Source organism: Macaca thibetana, chromosome 19, assembly GCF_024542745.1.
Source record: "Macaca thibetana thibetana isolate TM-01 chromosome 19, ASM2454274v1, whole genome shotgun sequence".
Classification (NCBI taxonomy): Eukaryota; Metazoa; Chordata; class Mammalia; order Primates; family Cercopithecidae; genus Macaca; species Macaca thibetana.
The window spans coordinates 17,572,439-17,594,013 of NC_065596.1; the positions used below are offsets into that span (position 1 = coordinate 17,572,439).

Here is a 21,575-nt window from a genome sequence, read left to right on the forward strand (position 1 = left end):
CTAGAAAACTATTAGGTTGATGCAAAAGTAATTGCAGTTTTGCCATTAAAATGGCAACCCATGTCACCAGCAAGAGGCAAGAAGGAAATCAAAGTAGCTCCTGTAACTCTGTGGTCGCATCTGAGTCTTTGCACAACTTCCTTCTCTCCACTATCTAGCCTCTGTGGCCCAGACCACCCACATTCCTGGGGAGGAGATCCGATTGGCCCAGCTTGAGTCACAGGTCCAACCTGACCCAATCAACTGGGACAAAGGAATTGAGTCACCTGTTGCCAGGAGTGTTATTCAAAACAGGCAAACCACCCTGTAGCCAGACAGACGGTGACCAATCAGGTTTGACCAATCAGATTTGGCACTGGCTCCCGGACCAGAGTTGGGGGGACCATCCTTCTCTCCCCACAAATCCCATGTTAAGGCCTGGGTTGCAGGGTCACAGGGCTATCCTAGCGGGCCAGAGGATGCGTCTAGTTATAGGGGTGGTCGTGAAAGATCTGTACGGTGGGGAAATTATGGGGCTGAAGAAACTGGCCAGCTCTGTAGAGCAGAGAGGGACAGGATGTGCTGGTAAATGGTTAACAACCAACTCTCCAGAGGGAGGAAAAATGAGTGTTTATTATAAATTGTATTGGCATGTAAACAACCTTGGAGACATAGCGATACCCTCCCTGTCTCTGCAAAAAAATTAAAAAGTTAGCCAAGTGCGGTGGTGCACACCTGTGATCCCAGCTACTCGAGAGGCTCAGATGGGAGGATCACCCGAGCCTGGGGAGGTCGAGGCTGGAGGCTGCATTGACTCATGATTGCACCGCTGCATTCCAGCCTGGTCAACAGAACAAGACCATCTCAAAAAAAAAAAGAAAGGGCCGGGCGCGGTGGCTCAAGCCTGTAATCCCAGCACTTTGGGAGGCCGAGGCGGGTGGATCACGAGGTCAGGAGATCGAGACTATCCTGGCTAACATGGTGAAACCCCCATCTCTACTAAAAATATAAAAAACTAGCCGGGCGAGGTGGCGGGCGCCTGTAGTCTCAGCTACTTGGGAGGCTGAGGCGGGAGAATGGCGTGAACCCGGGAGGCGGAGCTTGCAGTGAGCCGAGATCACGCCACTGCACTCCAGCCTGAGAGACACAGCGAGACTCTGTCTCAAAAAAAAAAAGAAAGAAAGAAAGAAAGAAAAAAGCTAGTCCCCAAATATCACACAGGAGGTGGAGGCTGGAGATGAGTCTTTAAATTCCTCACACATTACCATAACTCAGATTTTCTTTCAGTCTGTTTCTGGATGTTTCTCTAGCCCCCCTAGCCCTGGCACAATGCTGGCACATTACAGATGCTCAATACACACAAATAAGCAAATAAGTACAATGAATTAATAGAAAGGATGAATCCCAGTTGCTTGGGAGGCTGAGGCAGGAGGATCGTCTAAGTCCAGGAGTTCAAGACTAGCCTCGGCAGGGTCGAAGACCCACCCCCCCAAACAACTCCCCTAAAAAAGCCCATTCCACAAACTCAGGAACCTCTTTAAATAGATATATAGATATATATATAGATATATAGATAATATATATAATACATTATCTGAGCTCAGGCTCAGAATAAATATCAAGGTCCAACTTGAGGAAGGAGTGGGTGAGGAGAGTCCTCAAGGGGAGGTCAGCAGCAGGGGTCCCTGCCAAGCCCCTTGAGGTAGAGAAATTACCAGGGACCCAGCACCAGGGGTCTCCATGAAGGATGGAGTAGGGTTCAGTCTCTGTCCAGGTGGGCTGCACCCAGGCTGGGCGTTATTCAGACCTCGGTGAGGGGAGTCCGGCTGGGACTTCGGGGGTCACCCGGAAGAGCCCCAAGACTGTGGCGCCCTGGGTAAGCTGCCAGGCATGGCATGCCCTGGCCTCAGTGTGCAGATGGACACCCAGGCGCTGGCCAGCACCCAGGTGCAGCAGGCGGCCCTGGAAACCGAAGGCCGAGTTCCGAGCCTCGGAGGAGGCGGATGGCAGGTCCACAGTCAAAGCCAGGGCGGCAGCCCCAGCAGCAGAGCGCAGTGGCTGCAGGTGCAGCGCAAGCGAAACGGAGCCTGAGCCCTCGCCGGCCACCACGCGCTGCAGCTCTAGTTGCAGGAAGACGTAGTAGACGCCAGCCTTGGCCACCACCAGCTCCTTTGTGTCCTCCTTGTAGCTCAGGCCCTCCGCCAGAGACACGCCTGCCAGGCCTGGGTCGCTGTACCAGCTCAGGGGCCCATCGGTCAGCAGAACTGTGGGAGGATAGGATGCACTTAGTTTCGCTGAGCTGGTCCCAACACAGCTGGGCGTGGCCACGGAGCAGGACAGCGCAGCTCTGGGAGAAATGAAAGGGTGAGGGGGGTCGAGGGGAGGTGGGGTGGGGGGGGACGGGGGAGGGAAACGGGGAATGGTGGGGTGGGGAGTGGGGCAGGGGAGCGTGGGGGGAGGAGCTGAGGGTGGGGGGCGGCTGATTGAAGGAGACTGAGGTCGTAGGGGACTGGACTTTGAGCGGGGGTAGGGCTGGGGAAGGGAAAGAAGGGGATAGAACAGAGGAAGGGAATCCAGGGGGAAGGCCAAGAGTCAGGACAGGGCAGAACTCCAGGAGGCTGGGTGGGGAAGGAGCGATGCGGCTGCGGGGGGAGACTTTCAGGAAGAGGAGGACGGGGTGAAAAGCAAAAGGTCCGGCGAGTCTGGCTGGAAGAGGCCTCGGGGAGGGGTAAGGGGACTCCTGGAGAGGGCAGTGAGGGGGTTGGAGGGAGCAGCAGATTCCAGACAGAATGGAGATGGGGGAGAAGGGAGAGAAGGCAGGAAAGGGGAGAGGAGAGGGGGAGAGGGAGGCTGGGAGGGAGCTGGGAGGGAGAGGGAAGGTCCTTAGGAAAGGGGGAAGTTCTAGAGGAAGGATCCATCAGGGAATCAAGGGAACTTTGAGACGGGTGGACAGAGGACCTAGTAAGAGAGGACTTCAAAGAAAGGAAAAGGGAGGAGGAAGGGGCGGAGGAGGGGTTAGGGAGAAGGAAGCACCAAGGAGAGAAGATGGCAGGGAGGGGGTCTCTCGACTGCGAGGGGAAGGGGTAGGGAGGAGTATTGGGCAGGGGGAGGGAAAGAGGGGAAGGGGAACTCTGGAGTGGGGAGGGAACGGGGATGGGGTCTCTGGAGGGAAGGGGGAAGAGGTCTCTGGAGGGGGAGGGATGGGGTCTCTGCAGGGGGGAAGAAGGGGGGTGGGGTCTCTGGAGAGGGAGAAGGGATCTCTGGAGAGGGAGGGAAGGGGGAAGGGGTCTCTGGAGGGGAGGAGAAGGGGGAGGGGTCTCTGGAGGGAGAGGGGAAGGGAGAAGGGGGTCTCTAGAATGGGAGGGGAAGGGAGAAGGGGGTCTCTAGAATAGGAGGGGAAGGGAGAAGGGGGTCTCTAGAATGGGAGGGGAAGGAGGAAGGGGGTCTCTAGAATGGGAGGGGAAGGGAGAAGGGGGTCTCTAGAATGGGAGGGGAAGGGGGAAGAGGGTCTCTAGAATGGGAGGGGAAGGGGGAAGGGGGTCTCTAGAATGGGAGAGGAAGGGGGAAGGGGGTCTCTAGAATGGGAGGGGAAGGGAGAAGGGGGTCTCTAGAATAGGAGGGGAAGGGAGAAGGGGGTCTCTAGAATGGGAGGGGAAGGAGGAAGGGGGTCTCTAGAATGGGAGGGGAAGGGAGAAGGGGGTCTCTAGAATGGGAGGGGAAGGGGGAAGGGGGTCTCTAGAATGGGAGGGGAAGGGGGAAGGGGGTCTCTAGAATGGGAGAGGAAGGGGGAGGGGGGGTCTCTAGAATGGGAGGGGAAGGGGGAAGGGGGTCTCTAGAATGGGAGGGGAAGGGGGAAGAGGGTCTCTAGAATGGGAGGGGAAGGGAGAAGGGGGTCTCTAGAATGGGATGGGAAGGGGGAAGGGGGTCTCTAGAATAGGAGGGGAAGGGGGAAGGGGGTCTCTAGAATGGGAGGGGAAGGGGGAAGGGGGTCTCTAGAATGGGAGGGGAAGGGGGAAGGGGGTCTCTAGAATGGGAGGGGAAGGGGGAAGGGGGTCTCTAGAATGGGAGGGGAAGGGGGAAAGGGGGGTCTCTAGAATGGGAGGGGAAGGGGGAAGAGGGTCTCTAGAATGGGAGGGGAAGGGGGAAGAGGGTCTCTAGAATGGGAGGGGAAGGGGGAAGAGGTCTCCAACGGGAAGGGAAGGGGGTCTCTCGACGGAGAGCGAAGGTGTGGGGAGGAGGGTCTTGGAAACAGGGAGAGGATGGCGTTGGGGAGGAGGGTTTGGGGAAGGGGTAGGGTAAGAGACAGGGAGGAGGGTCTAGGGGAGGGGAAGGGGAGAGGAGGAGGGCCTGGGGATGGGGGAGAGAATGGGAGTAGGGAGGAGGCTCTGGGGGAGGAGAAGAGGTGGGGAAGAGAGGCTGGGGGAGTGGGGAAGGGGCAGGAAAGAGGGAAGAAAAGCAACAGGGAGGAAGATTTCAAAAAGAAGGAGGCCAGAGACACAAAACCAGGCTGGGGGTTGGGGATGTCAAGCCCCAACTCTGAGAGGGCAGGGGTCCCAGGTGGGCCCAGATGGGGGTCTGATGGGGAGGCCATGGTATCCAGAGAGTCAGGGCAAGTCAGAAAGAGGGACGAAAGAGGGATCGGTGGCGTTCAAAGAGGTGAAGTGGCAGCTTTTAGAGAAGGCAGCGGTCGAGGGTCAGAGCGGGTGGGCGGCAGAGCCCCACTCTCCAGGTGTTCCCCCTTCTTAGTATCCCCAGGAGGGGCCAGGGACCGGAAGTGGCGCAGGACACTCACCATTTTGGGCCACCAGCTGCGCAAACATGCCCTGTTAAAAGTGGAAAGAACGAAGGTGGATGGGGGTTCCCCGAGAAAATGGAGGTTCTGTCTCCACTCACTTCAGTTGTCAGGGTCCCCAGGGTCTGTGCAGACCTGAAGCCTACGCTTCCCTTCACTTCCAACTAAAGAACACTGAGAACACACACACGAATACACACACAAACACACACAAACACACCACAAACACACGAACACACACACACAAACACACACGAACACACACAAACACACCACAAACACACACACGAACACACACAAACACGAACACACACAAACACACCACAAACACAAACACACAAACATACCACAAACACAAACACACGAACACACACACCACACACACACAGGAACACACACACACGAACACACACAAACACACACACAAACACACACACACACACACAAGAAACTGGTGGCTCAACCTGCCCCAAGGACAGACCTCCGAGAATTCAGGAGGGAAAATAGATCCCTCTTCTTTCCAGCCCCCTTGCGGGGATTCCCCTGGGGGTCTTGCAAGGGAGAGGGGGATACCTCAACGGTTGGGGATAAGGCTCTTTGGGAGTTAGCAAAGGAACTGGGGGTCTCCCTGGTGGTCCCAGATAAAGAGGAAGTGCCCCCCTCGGATCGCGGATGGAAAAGTTTCCCCCGCAGGGATGCGGATCTTGTGAGGTTGCCGCGTAAAAAGAGGTGCCCTCTCCGTCCTAAGTCCTACATAGAGAAAGGAGGCTATCGAGGGTTGGAGAACCGCGGAGGGTCTCCCTTCCAGGGTGCAGATGGGGTGCCTTGGGAATGCGGAATGAAGAGGGGTGCCCCCACCCAGTACCACATGGAGGAGAGAAGCCAGTCTTTCTCCGACCCGGGGTGCAGAAGACGTGTCCTTGGGGGGTTGAGGACGGTGGGGGTCTCCTCCTCTTGGCCTGGGGTGCTGATGGGGTCTCGTGGGGATGTGGAATGAAAGGGGTGCTCTCCCGTGCAAGACGGAGAAGGAGAGCCCTTAGAGGTCCAAAAAGAACTTGTCGGGGTCCCCTCTCCCCCGTGCGGGATACAGATAGGGTCTCCTAGCGGGCGCAGGATAAAAGGGGCGCCCCCCGGGCTAGAAGAAGAAGGAGACCCTTGGGGGGTCCAAAAAGAACTGTTGGGCAGTCTCCTCCCCGCCCCCGGCCTGGGGTACTGATGAGGTCTCGTAGGGGTGAGCGATGAAAGGTGTGCCCCCTCGCCCCGCCTCGGTGCTAGATGGAGAAAGGGAGCCCCCGTGAGTCTCCTCTCCCAGGCCGGGAGTGTAGAACAGGTGTCCCTGGGGGTGCGGGAGGGAGAAGGGAGTCCCACAGGGACGGTAGGGGTCTCCCGCGAGACCAGCTACCGAGGGTCGGGGCACGTCTCACCTGCCGCAGGTCCAAGAGGCCGGCGGGATTGTCGGGCGAAAGCTCGGGACCCTCGCGGAGTCTCGGGCTAGCCGCGGAGCCAGGCGAGGCGTGAGCCCCGGACACGGCCCAGGGGCGGGCGAGGAAGACGGTGCAGGCGGCAACGAGCAGCAGCAGCACGGCCACCAGAACCCAAGGCAGCAGGCGGCAGGCGCGGGCGCGGGGCGCGGGAGGCCACGGGGCCTCGGGGTCCAGGGCAGCGTCAGAGGCGCATTCCATGACCGGCGACCGGAGACTGCCGGCAGACACAGCGCGCAGCCTTTTATAGACTTCAAAAAAAGGGTACCGCTGTCACGTCCCTCCGCCCGCGGCCGACGGCCACGCCCCTCCGCCCGCGGCCACGCCCCTTCCCAGCCCAGAGCCTTTCCCCTTGCCCCCGTGACTCTGCGAAATTTTCTCCACTCGGATCTCTCTCCGCCTTTCGCTCTCCTTTGCGTTTCCGGCCTTCCAAGCTCGGCCCCAGGTTCTTTTCTGCCTGCAGGGTCTCCACTGCCCTGGTTCTCCCTCTCTGCCGCTCTTTCCCGGTATCTCTGTGGGTCTCTTGCTGACTTAGTCTCCTTTGCTCTGTGTGTCTCCCCGTTAACGTCTTTCTCTCTCTCTCTCCCTGTCTCTGGCTCTTTTATCTATCTCTGTCTCTCTGTCTCTGACTCTCTCTGTCTCTGACTCTCCCTATCTCTGGCTCTGTTATCTCTCTCTGTCTCTGCCTCTGGCTCCCTCTCTTTATGCGTCTCTGTGTCTCTCCCTGTCTCTGTATGTCTCTGGCTCTCACTCTTTCTGTCTCTCTGCCTGTTTCTCTCTGTCTCTGATTCCCTCTGTCTCTGACTCTCTATGTCTCCCTGTCTCTCTCCTTGTCCTTGTTAGTCTCTGTCTCCTTCCCCTCCTCTCAGCACCCCCTAGCCTCCCATCACTAGGACTCCCCCAGGTTCCCCCACATCCAGCACTTCCTAAGAAGGGTCAGGCTTCAGCCAGGCCTCAACCACCCCCACTCCTGGAGCACCTGCCCCCAAGCCCCAACCCCCCTAATGGAACCCTGAGTGTCATGCTCAGCCCTCCTGCCCACCTTCCCCAGGATCCCTGGGCCTTCCCTGGCCTGCCCCCACCCACCCACTGGATGCTTCCCGGCAGGAGTCCCTCGGGACCCTATAAGCAGAAGCTCGGAGAGTCCAGGTGGAGAAATTCCCCTTGCGAGAAAGAGACAGTGTGGAGCCAGTTGGAGGAAACTCACATTTCCCATCTGCTCTGGCCTGCTGGAGGCGGCCAATCCGGGGCTGGGAGGATGGGCCAAAAAGCAGTGAAAACTTAGCCCCAAAAGAGGAAGTACTCCTAGATGGAGAGGGAGGTGACCCGGGGAAAGCCCTTGGCTGGTGTTGAAGTCCTGGTCTGCCCAGACCAGTGTGGGTCCACACTAGCCAACTCCCTTCCCGTCTCCCAGCCCCACGGGAGATGGGAGGTAGACCACACCTTTTATCCCTCTGCTAGCAGGAGTCAACAGCCCATGAAATAAAGGGACTTGTTTTGTTTTCAGATACCAGCTCTGTTGCCCAGGCTGGAGTGCAGTGGCACGATCATAGCTCACTGCAGCCTCCAATCCTGGGTTCAAGCCATCCTCCTGTCTTAGCCTCCTGAATAACTGGAACTACAGGCACATACCACCATGCCTACCAATTTTTTTTAATTTTTTACTTTTTTATAGAGACAGGATCTTGCTATGTTGCTCAGCCGGTCTCAAACTCCCGGACTCAAGCGTTGCTCCTCTCTTGGCCTCTCAGCGCTGTGAGTGCAGGCATGCATTCCGTGCCCAGTCATAAAGGAGACTTCTCATGCAACAGAACAAGTATCTTCCGATGTCAGCACTGTGTCTGATCCTGTATTGGGCCTCCCTGGGGGATTACAGAGAAAACAATAATGATACTGGCTAGTGTTGAAGGAACATTACCAAATGCTAAACACTTCCTATATACGGTTTGGGTTCTCCACGTGTGAGGCCCAACCCAGCAACAGGGCCACTATCAATTAGCTATGCAAATTCTAGCACCTGGAAACTCTCTGGAGGGGGCGTCCTCCAGAAGATTCTCACGGCCCGTAAGTTTGAGAATGCCACTTGTGCCCACGTTTTTCCTTCGCAGCTGCTGTTCCTGGGCCTGGAACATTCTTTCCCCAGACCTGCAACTGCCAGACACCTTCTTACCACTCATGTCTCCCTATATACCATCCCTTCCGGGTCAAGGTGACAAACTGAACCAGCCTCTGCTTTCACTGTCTCCTGAAACTTCACTGTAGTGACACTTAAGCAATTGTTCGTAAACCAAAAAAAATTACAAGCCAGCAGAATGGAAAGGTGAGTTTCCTTAGATTTCCACCACCCCCAAGACTTACTTGTTGGTGAATCCCCTCAACCATGAACAACGTGGTGGATGGCGGCTAAAATACAGAAGTTTGCCATAGATAAATTTGCGGAAGAAGGCAGGGCACGGTGGTTCACGCCTGTAATCCCAGCACTTTGGGAGGCTGAGGCAGGTGGATCACCTGAGGTCAGGAGTTCAAGACCAGCCTGACCAACATGGTGAAACCCCATCTCTACTAAAAATACTAAAATTAGCCAGGCGTGATGGCAGGTGCCTGTAATCCCAGCTACTCAGGAGGCTGAGGCAAGAGAATCGCTTGAACCCGGGAGGCGGAGATTGCAGTGAGCTGAGATGGAGATCGTGCCACTGCGCTCCAGCCTGGGTGACAAAGTGAGACTCTTATCTCAAAAAGAAAAAAAAAAAAAAATGCGGAAGGGACATGAGCTCCTCTCCACTTTCCATAAGACAGAATCAGAGAAGGAATTTTTTGTTTTAAGATAGGTTCTCGGCCCAACCTGGTGGCTCACGCCTGTAATCCCAGCACTTTGGGAGGCTGAGGCGGGTGGATCCCTTAAGTTCAGGAGTTCAAAACCAGCCTGGGCAACATGGTGAAGCCCTGTCTCTACTAAAAAAAAAAAAAAAAAAAAAAAAAAAAAACTACAAAAATTAGCTGGGTGTGGTGGCGCATGCTTGTAGTTCCAACTACTTGGGAGGCTGAGGCAGGAGAATCACTTGAACCCGGGAGGTGGAGGTCGCAGTGAGCCGAGATTGCACCACTGCACTCCAGCCTCGGTGACAGAGCAAGACTCTGTCTCAAAAATAATAGCATCTCACTCTGTTGTCCAGGCTGGAGTGCAGTGCTGTCATCACGGCTCATTGTAGCCTCGAACTCCTTGGCTTAAGTGACCCTCCCGCCACAGACTCCCAAAGTGCTGGGACTACAGGTAACAGCCACCTCACCTGGCCCTTTCTAAATCATTTTTATTTTTTTGAGACAGGGTTTCACACTGTCACCCAGGCAGTGGGTAATCCCAGCTCACAGCAACCTCAACCGCCAGGCTAAAGCAATCCTCCCACCTCAGCCTCCCAAGTAGCTAGGACTATAGGCACGCACCACGATGCTCAGCTAATTTAGTATTATTTGAAGAGATGGGATTTCACCATATTGCTCAGTCCACCTCCTTGGCTCAACTGATCCGCTCATCTCGACCTCACAAAGTGCTGGGATCATAGGCGTGAGCTACCTTGGTGGGCTGCTGGGCCACCAGGCCCTTTTTTATTCTTTTTTATTTTTTATTTTATTTTATTGCATTTTTTCCTAAGTGAATGCACACAGGATATTTTAATTTTATTTTATTTTATTTTATTTTTTTGAGACGGAGTCTCGCTCTGTCGCCCAGGCTGGAGTGCAGTGGCGCGATCTCGGCTCACTGCAAGCTCCGCCTCCCGGGTTCACGCCATTCTCCTGCCTCAGCCTCCCGAGTAGCTGGGACTACAGGCCCCCACAACCGCGCCCGGCTAATTTTTTTTTTTTTGTATTTTTAGTAGAGACAGGGTTTCACTGTGGTCTCGATCTCCTGACCTTGTGATCCGCCCGCCTCAGCCTCCCAAAGTGCTGGGATTACAGGCGTGAGCCACCGCGCCTGGCTAGGATATTTTATTTTATATTTTAATTGAGACAGAGTCTCTCCATGTTGCCCAGGCTGATCTCTAACTCCTGGGCTGAATGGATCCTCCTGCCCTAGCCTCCCAAAGTACTGAGATTACAGGTGTGAGCCACTGCGTCCAGTTTTTTTTTTTTGTTTTTTTTGTTTTGTTTTTTCCTTAAGAGAAAGGAAAGGCCGGGGGCAGTGGCTCATGACTGTAATCCCAGCACTTTGGGAGGCCAAGGCGGGTGGGTCACAAGGTCAAGAGATTGAGACCATCCTGGCTAACACGGTGAAACCCCATCTCTACTAAAAAATACAAAAAATTACCTGAGCATGGTGGGGCACGCTGTAGTCCCAGCTACTCGGGAGGCTGAAGCAGGACAATTGCTGGAACCTGGGAGGCGGAGATTGCAGTAAGCCAAGATCGCACCACTGCACTCCAGCCTGGCGACAAAGCAAGACTCCGTTAAAAAAAAAAAAAAAACAGAAAGGAAAATGGGCTGGGCACCGTGGCTCATGCCTGTAATCCCAACACTTTGGGAGGCCTAGGTGAGTGAATCACCTGAGGTCAGGAGTTCAACACCAACCTGGTCAACATGGTGAAACCCCGCCTCTACTAAAAATACAAAAAAAAATCAGCCAGGCATGGTGGCACACACCTGTAATCCCAGCTACTTGGGAGGCTGAGACAGGAGAATTGCTTGAACCCGGGAGGCGGAGGTTGCAGTGAGCGGAGATCACGCCTTTGCACTCCAGCCTGGGTGACAAGAGTGAAACTCTGTCTCAAAAAAAAAAAAAGAGAGAGAGAGAGAAAGGGAAATGGCAGAGTTTCTGGAAAGAGAAAAAAAATTGCGGGTAGTGGGAAACAGGAGTGTTCATTGAACCTGGAATGTGAATGTGAAATTAAGACGCACACATGCCCTCAGCGCTTACCTCTACTCCCTCCGCATCCAGGATCCAGAAGATGGATAGGCAGAAGGTTCCTCTCCAAGGAAACTGACCAACCAGGAATAAAGACTTTTTTTTTTCCTTTTTTTGAGACAGTCTTGCTCTGTCATCTAGGCTACAGTGTAGTGGCACCATCTCGGCTCACTGCAACCTCTGCCTCCTTTTAGTAGAGACAAGGTTTCTCCATGTTGGCCAGGTTGGTCTTGAACCCCTGACCTCAAGTGATCCGCTCGCCCCAGCCTCCCAAAGTGGTGGGATTACACACATGAGCCACCGCGCCAGGCCAGGAATAAAGATTAAAAGATACTGATGCTGCTGGGCATGGTGCCTCATGCCTGTAGTCCCAGCTACTCAGGAGGCTGAGGTGGGAGGACTGCTTGAGTCCAGGAGGTGAAGGCTGCAGTGAGCTATGATTGCACCACTACACTCCAGGCTAGGCAACAGAGCGAGACCCTATCTTTAAAAAAATAAATAAAATAAATTAATAAGGAAAAGAGAAAGAAATATAACATAAAGGTTAAGCGCACTCTAGGCCGGGCGCGATGGCTCACGCCTGTAATCCCCACATATTGGGAGGCTGAGGCAAGCGGATCACTTGAGGCCAGGAGTTTGAGACCAGCCTGGCCAACATGGTGAAACCCCACCTTTACTAAAAATACAAAAATTAGATGGAAGTGGTGGTGCGAGCCTGTAATCTCAGCTACTCTGGAGGCTGAGGCAGGAGAATCACTTGAACCTGGGAGGCAGAGGCTGCAATGAGCCACGATCACGCCACTGCTCCCCAGCCTGGGCAACAGAGAAAGACTCTGTCTCAAAAAAAAAAAAAAAAATTTAATAAATTTTAAAAAGATTTAAAGATACTGGTGCCACAGGACATGGTGGCTCACGCCTGTAGTCCTAGCTACTCAGGAGGCTGAGTTGGAAGATCACTTGAACCCAGAAGGCTGAGGCTGCAGTGAGCTAGGATCGCACCACTGCACTCCAGCCTGGGTGACAGAGTGAGACGCTACCTCTAAAAACAAAAACAAAAACAAAACAAAAGGAAACGAGAAATAATTGTAGCATAAAGGTTAAGAGCACTCTAGAGCCAGGATCAGCAAACTTCCAGCCAAAAGCTGAATATGGCCCACTGCCAGTTTTTGAGCAGCCTTGCAAATGAAGATTCTTTCACTTAATTGTTTTTGTTTTTGAATGTCTGGAAAAATATCAAAAGAAAAATAACATTTCCTGCCGGGCGTGGTGGCTCAAGCCTGTAATCCCAGCACTTTGGGAGGCCGAGACGGGCGGATCACGAGGCCAGGAGATCGAGACCATCCTGGCTCACACGGTGAAACCCCGTCTCTACTAAAAAATACAAAAAACTAGCCGGGCGCGGTGGCAGGCGCCTGTAGTCCCAACTACTCGGGAGGCTGAGGCAGGAGAATGGCGTGAACCCGGGAGGCGGAGCTTGCAGTGAGCTGAGATCCGGCCACTGCACTCCAGCCTGGGTTACAGAGCGAGACTCCGTCTCCAAAAAAAAAAAAAAAAAAAAGAAAAGAAAAATAACATTTCCTGACACGTGCAAATGATATGAATTTCCCATTTACTGTCCATAAATAAAGTGTGCCTGGCACACAGCCACACTCATTCATTCCGTATTGTCTTTTTTTTTTTGAGATGGATGGAGTCTTACCCTGTCGCCCAGGCTGGAGTGCAGTGGCATGATCTCGGCTCACTGAAAACTCTGCCTCCCAGGTTCAAGCAATTCTCTGCCTTAGCCTCCCGAGTGGCTGGAATTACAGGCACCCGCATCCACGCCCGACTAATTTTTATATTTTTAGTAGAGACAGGGTTTCACCGTCTTGGCCAGGCTGGTTTTGCACTCCTGATTTCCTGATCCACCCTCTTTGGCCTCCCAAAGTGCTGGGATTACAGGCCTGAGCCACTGCACCCGGTCTTCATTCATTCGAACTCCCAGGCTCAAGTGATCCTCCCTTCATTCCTCATTGTCTATGGTGGCTTTGCTGACACTATGGTGGAGTTGAAGAGTTGTGACGAGGGACTGACTAGCTCACAAAGCCCAAAATAGTTACTGTCTGGTCCTTCTCAGAACAATGTTTGCTGTCTCTGGAGTCTTCAATTCCAGCTCTTCAGAGTTCTTGCTGTGTGGGATGGGCGCAGTGGCTCGTGACTGTAATCCCAACACTTTGGGAATCCAAGGTGGGAGGATCACTTGAACCCAGGAGTTCAAGACCAGCCTGGGCAATATAGCAAGACCCCCATCTCTAAAAAAACAAACAAACCAACAAAAAACAAGGCCAGGCCAACATCCTGAAACACCGTCTCTACCAAAAATACAAAAGGCCGGGTGCGGCGGCTCATGCCTGTAATCCCAGCACTTTGGGAGGACAAGGCGGGCAGACCACGAGGTCAGGAAATCGAGACCATCCTGGCTAACACAGTAAAACTCCGTCTGCACTAAAAATACAAAAAATTCTCCAGGCGTGGTGGCGGGCACCTGTAGTCCCAGTTACTCGGGAGGCTGAGGCAGGAGAATGGTGTGAGCCCAGGAGGCGGAGCTCGCAGTGAGCCGAGATCGTGCCACTGCACTCCAGCCTGGGCGACAGAGCGAGACTCCGTCTCAAAAAAAAAAAAAAAAAAAAAAAAATCAGCCAGGCATGATGGCACACGCCTGTAGTCCCAGCTACTTGGGGGACTGAGGCAGGCGAATCACCTGAACCCGGGAGGCGGAGGTTGTGGTGAGCCAAGACCGAGCCACTGCACTTCAGCCTGGGCAACAGAGTGAGACTCCATCTCAAAAAAAAAAAAAAAAAAGAATTAACCAGGTGTCATGGCACACACCTGTGGTCCCAGCTACTCAGGGAGGCTGAGGTGGGAGGATCGCTTGACCTGGGGAGGCACAGGTTGCGGTGAGCTATGGTTACACCACTGCACTTCAGCCTGGGCAAAAAAGAGCAAGACCTTGTCTTTCAAATAAAAACAAAAATAAAAAAAGAAAGACAGGCTGGGCATGGTGGCTAATGCCTATAATCCCAGTACTTTGGGAGACCAAGGCAGGTGGATCACCTGAGGTCGGGAGATTGAGACCAGCCTGATTAACACGGTGAAATCCCGTCTCTACTAAAAATACAAAAAATTAGTTGGGCATGGTGGCACATGCCTGTAATCCCAGCTACTCAGGGGACTGAGGTAGGAGAATCGCTTGAATGCGCGAGGCGGAGTATGCAGTGAGCAGAGATTGTGCTGCTGCACTCCAGCCTGGACAACAGAGCAAGACTCTGTCTCAAAAAAAGAAAAAGAAAAAGAAAAAAAGAGAGAGAGAGAGTGTGGGAGTTTTTGCTGTGTGATCTTGGGCAAACTGCTTCACTTCTCTGATTCAGCTCATTGTTCAGATGTGTTAAATGGAAATCATAGTGGATCTCAAAGAATGGCGGAAAGCTTGCTCTGAGCGCTGTGCCGAGCACATAGTAAATGTTCAATAAAGGCAACCTGTCATTGTGATGGTCACTGAATTTTCTCTACAGTTCTGTGGTACACCATCGTCCCTAAAACGTGGGCACAGAAATTGAAACTCCAGAAAGTGAGGTCTCTTGGCCAAAGTCTCACTGTGACTGGTCTGAACTCCTATCTGTGCTGGGGGGCTTGGCGGAGTTCTGAAGGTGCACCCCAGGGAAGGGAAACAAGACCTCAACGCCTGGGGAAGGCTCAGGCCGCAGTCAGGGAGCGCCGTGACGTGCTGTGGTTGGGACATCTGAGCCAGGCGGCCCCGCCCACCATGGAGACTCAACGTCACCCTCTTAGCACCTCACGTTTACTGGAGTCACACCTCTGTGCTCAGCTGTCTCCTCGAAGTAAGCGTGGGCTCTGGTTTTCCTCACCCACTGGGGAAGGGCCCCACTCTCCACCCTCACCATCACAGGCCTTGAGGGAGGGATTGCACAGGAAGTAGTTGGAAGGGACAGCACCCCAGGCTGTGCCAGGGGGCCCCTCCTTCTTCTGCCTCTGAGGTTGAGTGAACAGATGCCTCCCCCATAAAGTCCACCTTGATTGTTTCCTAGCAAAAATCCTCTCCTCTCAGGGTCTCTGTAGTGTGTCTCCCATCATGTTGCCAGTGACCTCTTTGAGTGTTAACTTTTACCTGGCCTGGGTCCTCTGTCTACCCCGGGGCAGAGGTGAAGCCTCACAGAGCATTACTGGTGTGAGCAGAGCAATTTGCATGAGTCAGACAGTTACAGAGTAAGCTAGGGACCAGATGGAACTGAAGAAAAAAGGGAAGGAAAGTATGAAGTGAAGTGGATCTTATTTTTTTTAAAGACAGGGTCTCGCTCTGTTGGCCAGGCTGGAGTGCAGTGGCATAATCATGGCTCACTGCAACCTTGAACTCCCAGATCCTCCCACCTCAGCCTCCTGAGTAGCTGGGATTAGAGGCACATGCCACCACACCCAGCTCTTTTATTATTATTATTATTTCTTGTACAGATGGGGTCTCACTATGTTGCCCAGGCTGATCTGGAACTCCTGGGCTCAAGCGATCCTCCTGCCTCAGCCTCCCATGTATTAATAGCTGGGTCTACAGGTACACACTACCATACCATGCTTTATTTATTTATTTATTTATTTATTTATTGAGATGGAGTCATGCACTGTAACCCGGGCTGGAGTACAGTGGCTCGATCTCAACTCACTGCAACCTCTGCCTCCCGGCTTCAAGCGATTCTCCCGCCTCAGCCTCCCAAGCAGCTGGGATTACAGGCGCCTGCCACCAAGCCCAGCTAATTTTTTGTATTTTTAGTAGAGATGGGGTTCCACTATGTTGGCCAGGCTGGTCTCAAACTCCTGACCTCATGATCCTCCTACCTCAGCCTCCCAAAGTGCTGGGATTACACTCCGCCCGGACCTTTTTTTTTTTTTTTTTTTTTTTTTTTTTTAGAGACGGGATCTCGCTATATTCCCCAGGCTGGTCTCAAACTCCTGAGCTCAAGTGATCCTCCTGCCTTGGCCTCCCAAAATGCTGGGATTACGGGCATGAGCACCCAGCCTGAGATTGATCTTGAGTCATGAAGGAGTGTTTACACATGTTGAAGGAGGAAAGAGACACGGAGAGGGGAATTACATAGTTCAAATGAGTTCCAGTTGCTGGAAAAGCTACATCCAGGTCTCTGGAAAACACGGATTGGCACCCGAGTGTGTGCACCTGGGGTTTTGTGTAAGAGTTGCAAGGTACAGGCCAGGCATGGTGGCTCACACCTGTAATCCCAGCACTTTGGGAGGTCTAGGCAGGCCGATCACCTGAGGTCAGGAGTTGGGGACCATCCTGGCCAACATGGTGAAACCCCCGTCTCTACTAAAAATACAAAAAATTAGCCGGGCGCGGTGGCGGGTGCCTGTCATCCCAGCTACTTGGGAGGCTGAGGCAGGAGAATCGCTTGAACCCGCGAGGCAGAGGTTGCAGTGAGCCGAGATTGTGCCACTACACTCCAGCCTCGGCATCAGAGCAAGACTCCATCTCAAAAAAAAAAAAAGAGTCACAAGGTGTATTCTCACTACGTCGCTCAGACTGGTCTGGAACTCCTGAAGTTGAAGAAATGACCAAAACATTTCCTCAAGAGATCCTCCTGTCTCAGCCTCCCAGAGTGCTGGGATTAGGGGCAAGAACTACCACTCCCAGCTTGCAAGGTATGATTGTGCAAAGCAGTTGAGCTTTGTGAAGTTGGGGCACACACCCTGCTACTCTGGGACCGAGTGTCTCCGACATGATACACAGTGTCTCCGCTGTGTGCTCAGGAGGATGCATGCCGGCATGGGTGTGTTTCCAGTGGAACAGCACCATAGCGTAGGATTTAACTCACTTGGCTTCAAATCCCAGCTCTGCCTCTGCTGGCTACATGACCTTGAAATCTTTCCATCGCTTTGTGCCTCAGTTTCCCCATATATGAAATGGGACTAACACCAGTCACCACCTTGTGGGACTGTTGTCCAGAATCAGGGAGCCAGAATAGTGCCTGGCATACAGCAGTTGCCCAATAGGACCCGTCATCATTGCTGCCAGTGGGCTGAGAGTGCGGTGCCTCCACATGACTGTGTACAAGGGTTGATCTTGTCTGGGCAAAAAAGCAGGCAGGGCTGGGCGTGCTGGCTCACGACTGTAATCCCAGCACTTTGGGAGGCTGAGGGGGGCGGATCACCTGAGCTCAGGAGTACAAAACCAGCCTGGGTAGTATAGCGAGACCCTGTCTCTACTGAAAATACAAAAATTAGCCAGCTGTGGTGGCAGGTACCTGTAGTCCCAGCTATTAAGGAAGCTGAGGTAAAAGAATCGCTTGAACCTGGGAAGCGAGGTTGCAGTGAGCCAAGATTATATCACTGCACTCCAGCCTAGAGATTCTGTCTCAAAAAAAAAAAAGAAAGAAAAAACAAATAAACAAAAAAACTGGGCGCAGTCGCTTACGCCTGTAATCCCAGCACTTTGGGAGGCCGAGGCGGGCAGATCACAAGGTCAGGAGTTCGAGACCAGCCTGGCCAACATGGTGAAAGCCTGTCTCTACTAAAAATACGAAAATTAGCTAGGCGTGGTGGTCCACACCTGTAATGCTAGCTACTCAGGAGTCTGAGGCAGGAGAATCACTTAAACCCGGAAGGTAAAGGTTGCAGTGAGCCAAGATGACGCCATTGCACTCCAGCCTGGGTGACAGGGCAAGACTCCATCTTAAAAAAAAAAAAAAAAAAAGTCCAGGCGCGGTAGCTTATGCCAGCCTGGCCAACATGGTGAAACCTTGTCTCTACTAAAAATGCAAAAATTATCTGGGCGTGGTAGTGGGCACCTGTAATCCCAGCTACTCGGGAGGCTGAGGCACGAGAATCGCTTGAACCCAGGAGGCGGAGGTTGCAGTGAACCGAGATCATGCCACTGCACTCCAACCTGGGCAATAGAGAGAGACTCAGTCTCAAAACAAAACAAAACAAAAACAAAATAGAAACAACGGGCAGGCAGGAACATATGGTGCAAAACTGTTGAGGATGGAAATAACTGCAATGGTCATCAGAAGGAAAACTGCCAGATTATTACTCACAGAATCAGTTAAAAATTAAGCGGTAAACATGTCTGAGTCATCTCTTGATAGAGATCTCCAAGGGCTAAGAGAACAAGGCACTCAGACTTGGCCTCCTCTATGCTTTCAAAGATTAAGGTTTTTAGTGTGAAATGGGCCTTAACCATCAGGTTGAGTCTCTGTCCTGTTTGAACTTTAGGTTGAACATTTGGCTTGATTATTTTATGTAATTGCTTTTTTGGACAGATCGCTTACAAAACCTTTATTTATTTATTTATTTATTTATTTATTTATTTTTATTTTTTTTTTTTTTGAGACAGAGTCTCGCTCTGTCGCCCAGGCTGGAGTGCAGTGGCGCGATCTCGGCTCACTGCAAGCTCCGCCTCCCGGGTTCACGCCATTCTCCTGCCTCAGCCTCCCGAGTAGCTGGGACTACAGGCGCCCACAACCGCGCCCGGCTAATTTTTTGTATTTTTAGTAGAGACAGGGTTTCACCATGGTCTCGATCTCCTGACCTTGTGATCTGCCCGCCTCGGCCTCCCAAAGTGCTGGGATTACAGGCGTGAGCCACCGCGCCCGGCTGCTTACAAAACCTTTAAAGGAGCCTGGGCGGCCGGGCATGGTGGTTCACACGTGTAATCCCAGCACTTTGGGAGGCCAAGCTGGGCAGATCATGAAGTCAAGAGATCGAGACCATCCTGGCCAACGTAATGAAACCCCGTCTCCACTAAAAATACAAAAATTAGCTGGGCGTGGTGTCGGGTGCCTGTAGTCCCAGCTACTCAGGAGGTTGCGGCAGGAGAATCGCTTGAACCTGGGAGGCGGAGGTTGCAGTGAGCCGAGATCATGCCACTGCCCTCCAGCCTGACTACAGAGTGAGACTCCATCTCAAAAAAAAAAAAGAAGCTGGGCACGGTGGCTCACACCTGTAATCCCTGCACTTTGGGAGGTTGAGGCAGGTGGATCACTTGAGGTCAGGAGTTCGAGACCAGCCTGGCCAACATGGAGAAACCCCGTCTCTACTAAAAATACAAAAATTAGCCAGGCATGGTGGTGCATGCCTGTAATCCCAGCTACTCGGGAGGCTGAGGCAGGAGAATCACTTGAACCCAGGAGGTGGAAGTTGCAGTGAGTCGAGATCATCGTGCCACTGCACTCCAGCCTAGGCGACAGAATGAGACTCTGTCTCAGAAACAAAACAAAACAAAACAAAACTTTAAAAGAATAAGTAAGTGAGGAAAAAAAAGAAACGAAAGCAAGGTGCAGGCTGCTATGTACCGAATGCACGCTTTGGGTTTCAGAGCAGAAATAGGTTCGTATAAAACATTTCGGCCAGGGGCGGTGGCTCACGCCTGTAATCCCAGCACTTTGGGAGGCCAAGGCAGGCAGATCATGAGGTCAGGAGATCGAGACCATCCTGGCCAACATGGTGAAACCCCGTCTCTACTAAAAATACAAAAAATTAGCTGGGCATGGTGGCAGGCGCCTGTAATCCCAGCTACTCGGGAGGCTGAGGCAGGAGAATGGCGTGAACCCGGGAGGCGGAGCTTGCAGTAAGCCAAGATCACGCCACTGCACTCCAGCCTGGGCGACAGAGCAAGAAAAAAAAATGTTTTTTCAGAAAGATATGCAAAAATTGAGGGTATTAGGGGTGAGAAGATGTGGACGTTTCATGGTATATGATTTTGCATGCTTGCATTTTCCATGGGTTAGTTTTGTTTGCTTTGTTTTATTCTTTTTGTTTTAACTTTAAGCACAGAATCGTGGCCAGCTTTCACACACGCAGAAAGAAACCAGTGGCCAGAGCCATTTGGAGGAAGGAAACTTTTAGCACTTGGTGACATCAAAGGCAGGAAATGGTGTTTCCCTGCTAAGGGCAGTGGAAGGGGGAGTCAGGGATGGGGAAGACCCAGGCAGACTTGGGGCAGACCCAGGGACCCCTTCAAAGAGTGTGAAGAGGCAGCTCACGGTGCTGGGAAGTCAACTAACTTCAGAAAGGGAATCCCAGCAGGGTAACCACCTGGAAAGGACTTTCCAACTCCCCTCGGGGAGGGGCACAATTAGACACACACAGACACCAAAACACAAAGGGCACTCCCATTCTGGACATATACAATCACACAAACCGAGACAGACACACAGACACACCATGCAGACATACACACAATCTCACACACACACACACCTGGACACACAATCATAGATACACAACAACCATCAAAGCTAGCCACAGACCGGGTGCAGTGGCTCACGCCTGTAATCCCAGCACCTTGGGATGACAAGGCAGGCGGGTCACTTGAGGTCAGGAGTCCGAGACCAACCTGGGCAACATGGTGAAACCCCGTCTCCACCAAAAATACAAAAAAAAAAGAAAGAAAATTAGCTGGGCGTGGTGGTGAGCGCCTGTAGTCCCAGCTACTAAGGAGGCTAAGATGGGAGAATCACTTGAACCCCGGAGGTAGGGGTTGCAGTAAGCCAAGATCGTGCTGCTACACTCCAGCCTGAATGACAGAGGAAAGATACATATATTCAGGGCATATAACCAAACACAGCAAGACTAGAACACACCAACACAGACACACCATCACACGCATACCAAAACAGACATGAAGAAACACAACACACACATATACACAGTTACACACTGAGACAGACCCCCAAAGACACAATCATAGATACACATGGCAGGCACCATGGCTAGCCATAGACATAACGCAAGAACACACGTTATGGGCATACACAACCACACACACAGAGGTCCAGGTCCAACCCTAAGACCATCCAAGGTCTGCCCCCCTCCCAGAGGAGTCCCCAGGGACGACTCCTCAGAACACCCAAGCTCCACCCTCTACCCACAGAGGACCACCCAAGATCCACCTCCGCCAGGGAACCCAGGACTCACCCCTCAGATCACCTAAGATCCATCCTCCCAGAGGAAACCCAGGCCCTTCCGTCTGGGGGCCGCCCCCTCCCTCCCCCGAGGAACCACTCTGGGCCCCTTTTCTCCGCAGCGGTACCCAGCTTGGGCGGCGGGCGCCCCCTGGTGGACCTGGAGCCCCAGTCCAGGGCTGCACGGAGCCGGGGCCCAGAGCCAAGGCGCGCGGGGGGTTTCAGACTGGGTGTATTCACTCATTCTCCCCAGGTCCCCCGCCCACCTCCCCCTGCCGTCCGCTCCAGGCCTTCCCCAAGCCACAGTTTCTCCCAACATTATCTCCAGGCCCCGCCCACTTCCCTTGTCATCAGCCTCCTAGGCCCTGCCCACTCCTCAGTCTCTCACACCTCCCTGTCATTCTCCCAGGCCCCGCCCATTTTCCAATCATTAGTGGCCCGGGAATAGGGCCTGGAGACTC

The 21,575-nt window shown here is 53.0% G+C and overlaps 2 protein-coding genes across 2 annotated transcripts in view; both read right to left on the reverse strand.

Moving 5' to 3' along the window:
- The window catches only part of TRIP10 (thyroid hormone receptor interactor 10), a 550,254-nt gene that overhangs the window by 204,129 nt on the left and 324,550 nt on the right, over positions 1 to 21,575 (reverse strand). The window lies entirely within an intron of this gene.
- TNFSF9 (TNF superfamily member 9) lies at positions 1,512 to 6,496 on the reverse strand. The gene is made up of 3 exons (XM_050771041.1): positions 6,196 to 6,496; positions 4,772 to 4,802; positions 1,512 to 2,243 (listed from the first exon to the last, which is right to left on the reverse strand). Exons 1-3 carry the CDS (start codon positions 6,451 to 6,453, stop codon positions 1,777 to 1,779), a joined length of 756 nt encoding a protein of 251 aa, XP_050626998.1. The 5' UTR covers positions 6,454 to 6,496; the 3' UTR covers positions 1,512 to 1,776.

What these genes read in the sequence shown, in the direction of transcription:
- TNFSF9 (XM_050771041.1), bottom strand. Translation starts at nt 6,453, where the DNA reads ATGGAATGCGCCTCTGACGCTGCCCTGGACCCCGAGGCCCCGTGGCCT. An exon ending in GCCTCTTGGACCTGCGGCAG is followed by an intron (nt 4,803 to 6,195) that starts GTGAGACGTGCC and finishes CACTTTTAACAG; the next exon opens with GGCATGTTTGCGCAGCTGGT. An exon ending in GCAGCTGGTGGCCCAAAATG is followed by an intron (nt 2,244 to 4,771) that starts GTGAGTGTCCTG and finishes ATCCTCCCACAG; the next exon opens with TTCTGCTGACCGATGGGCCC.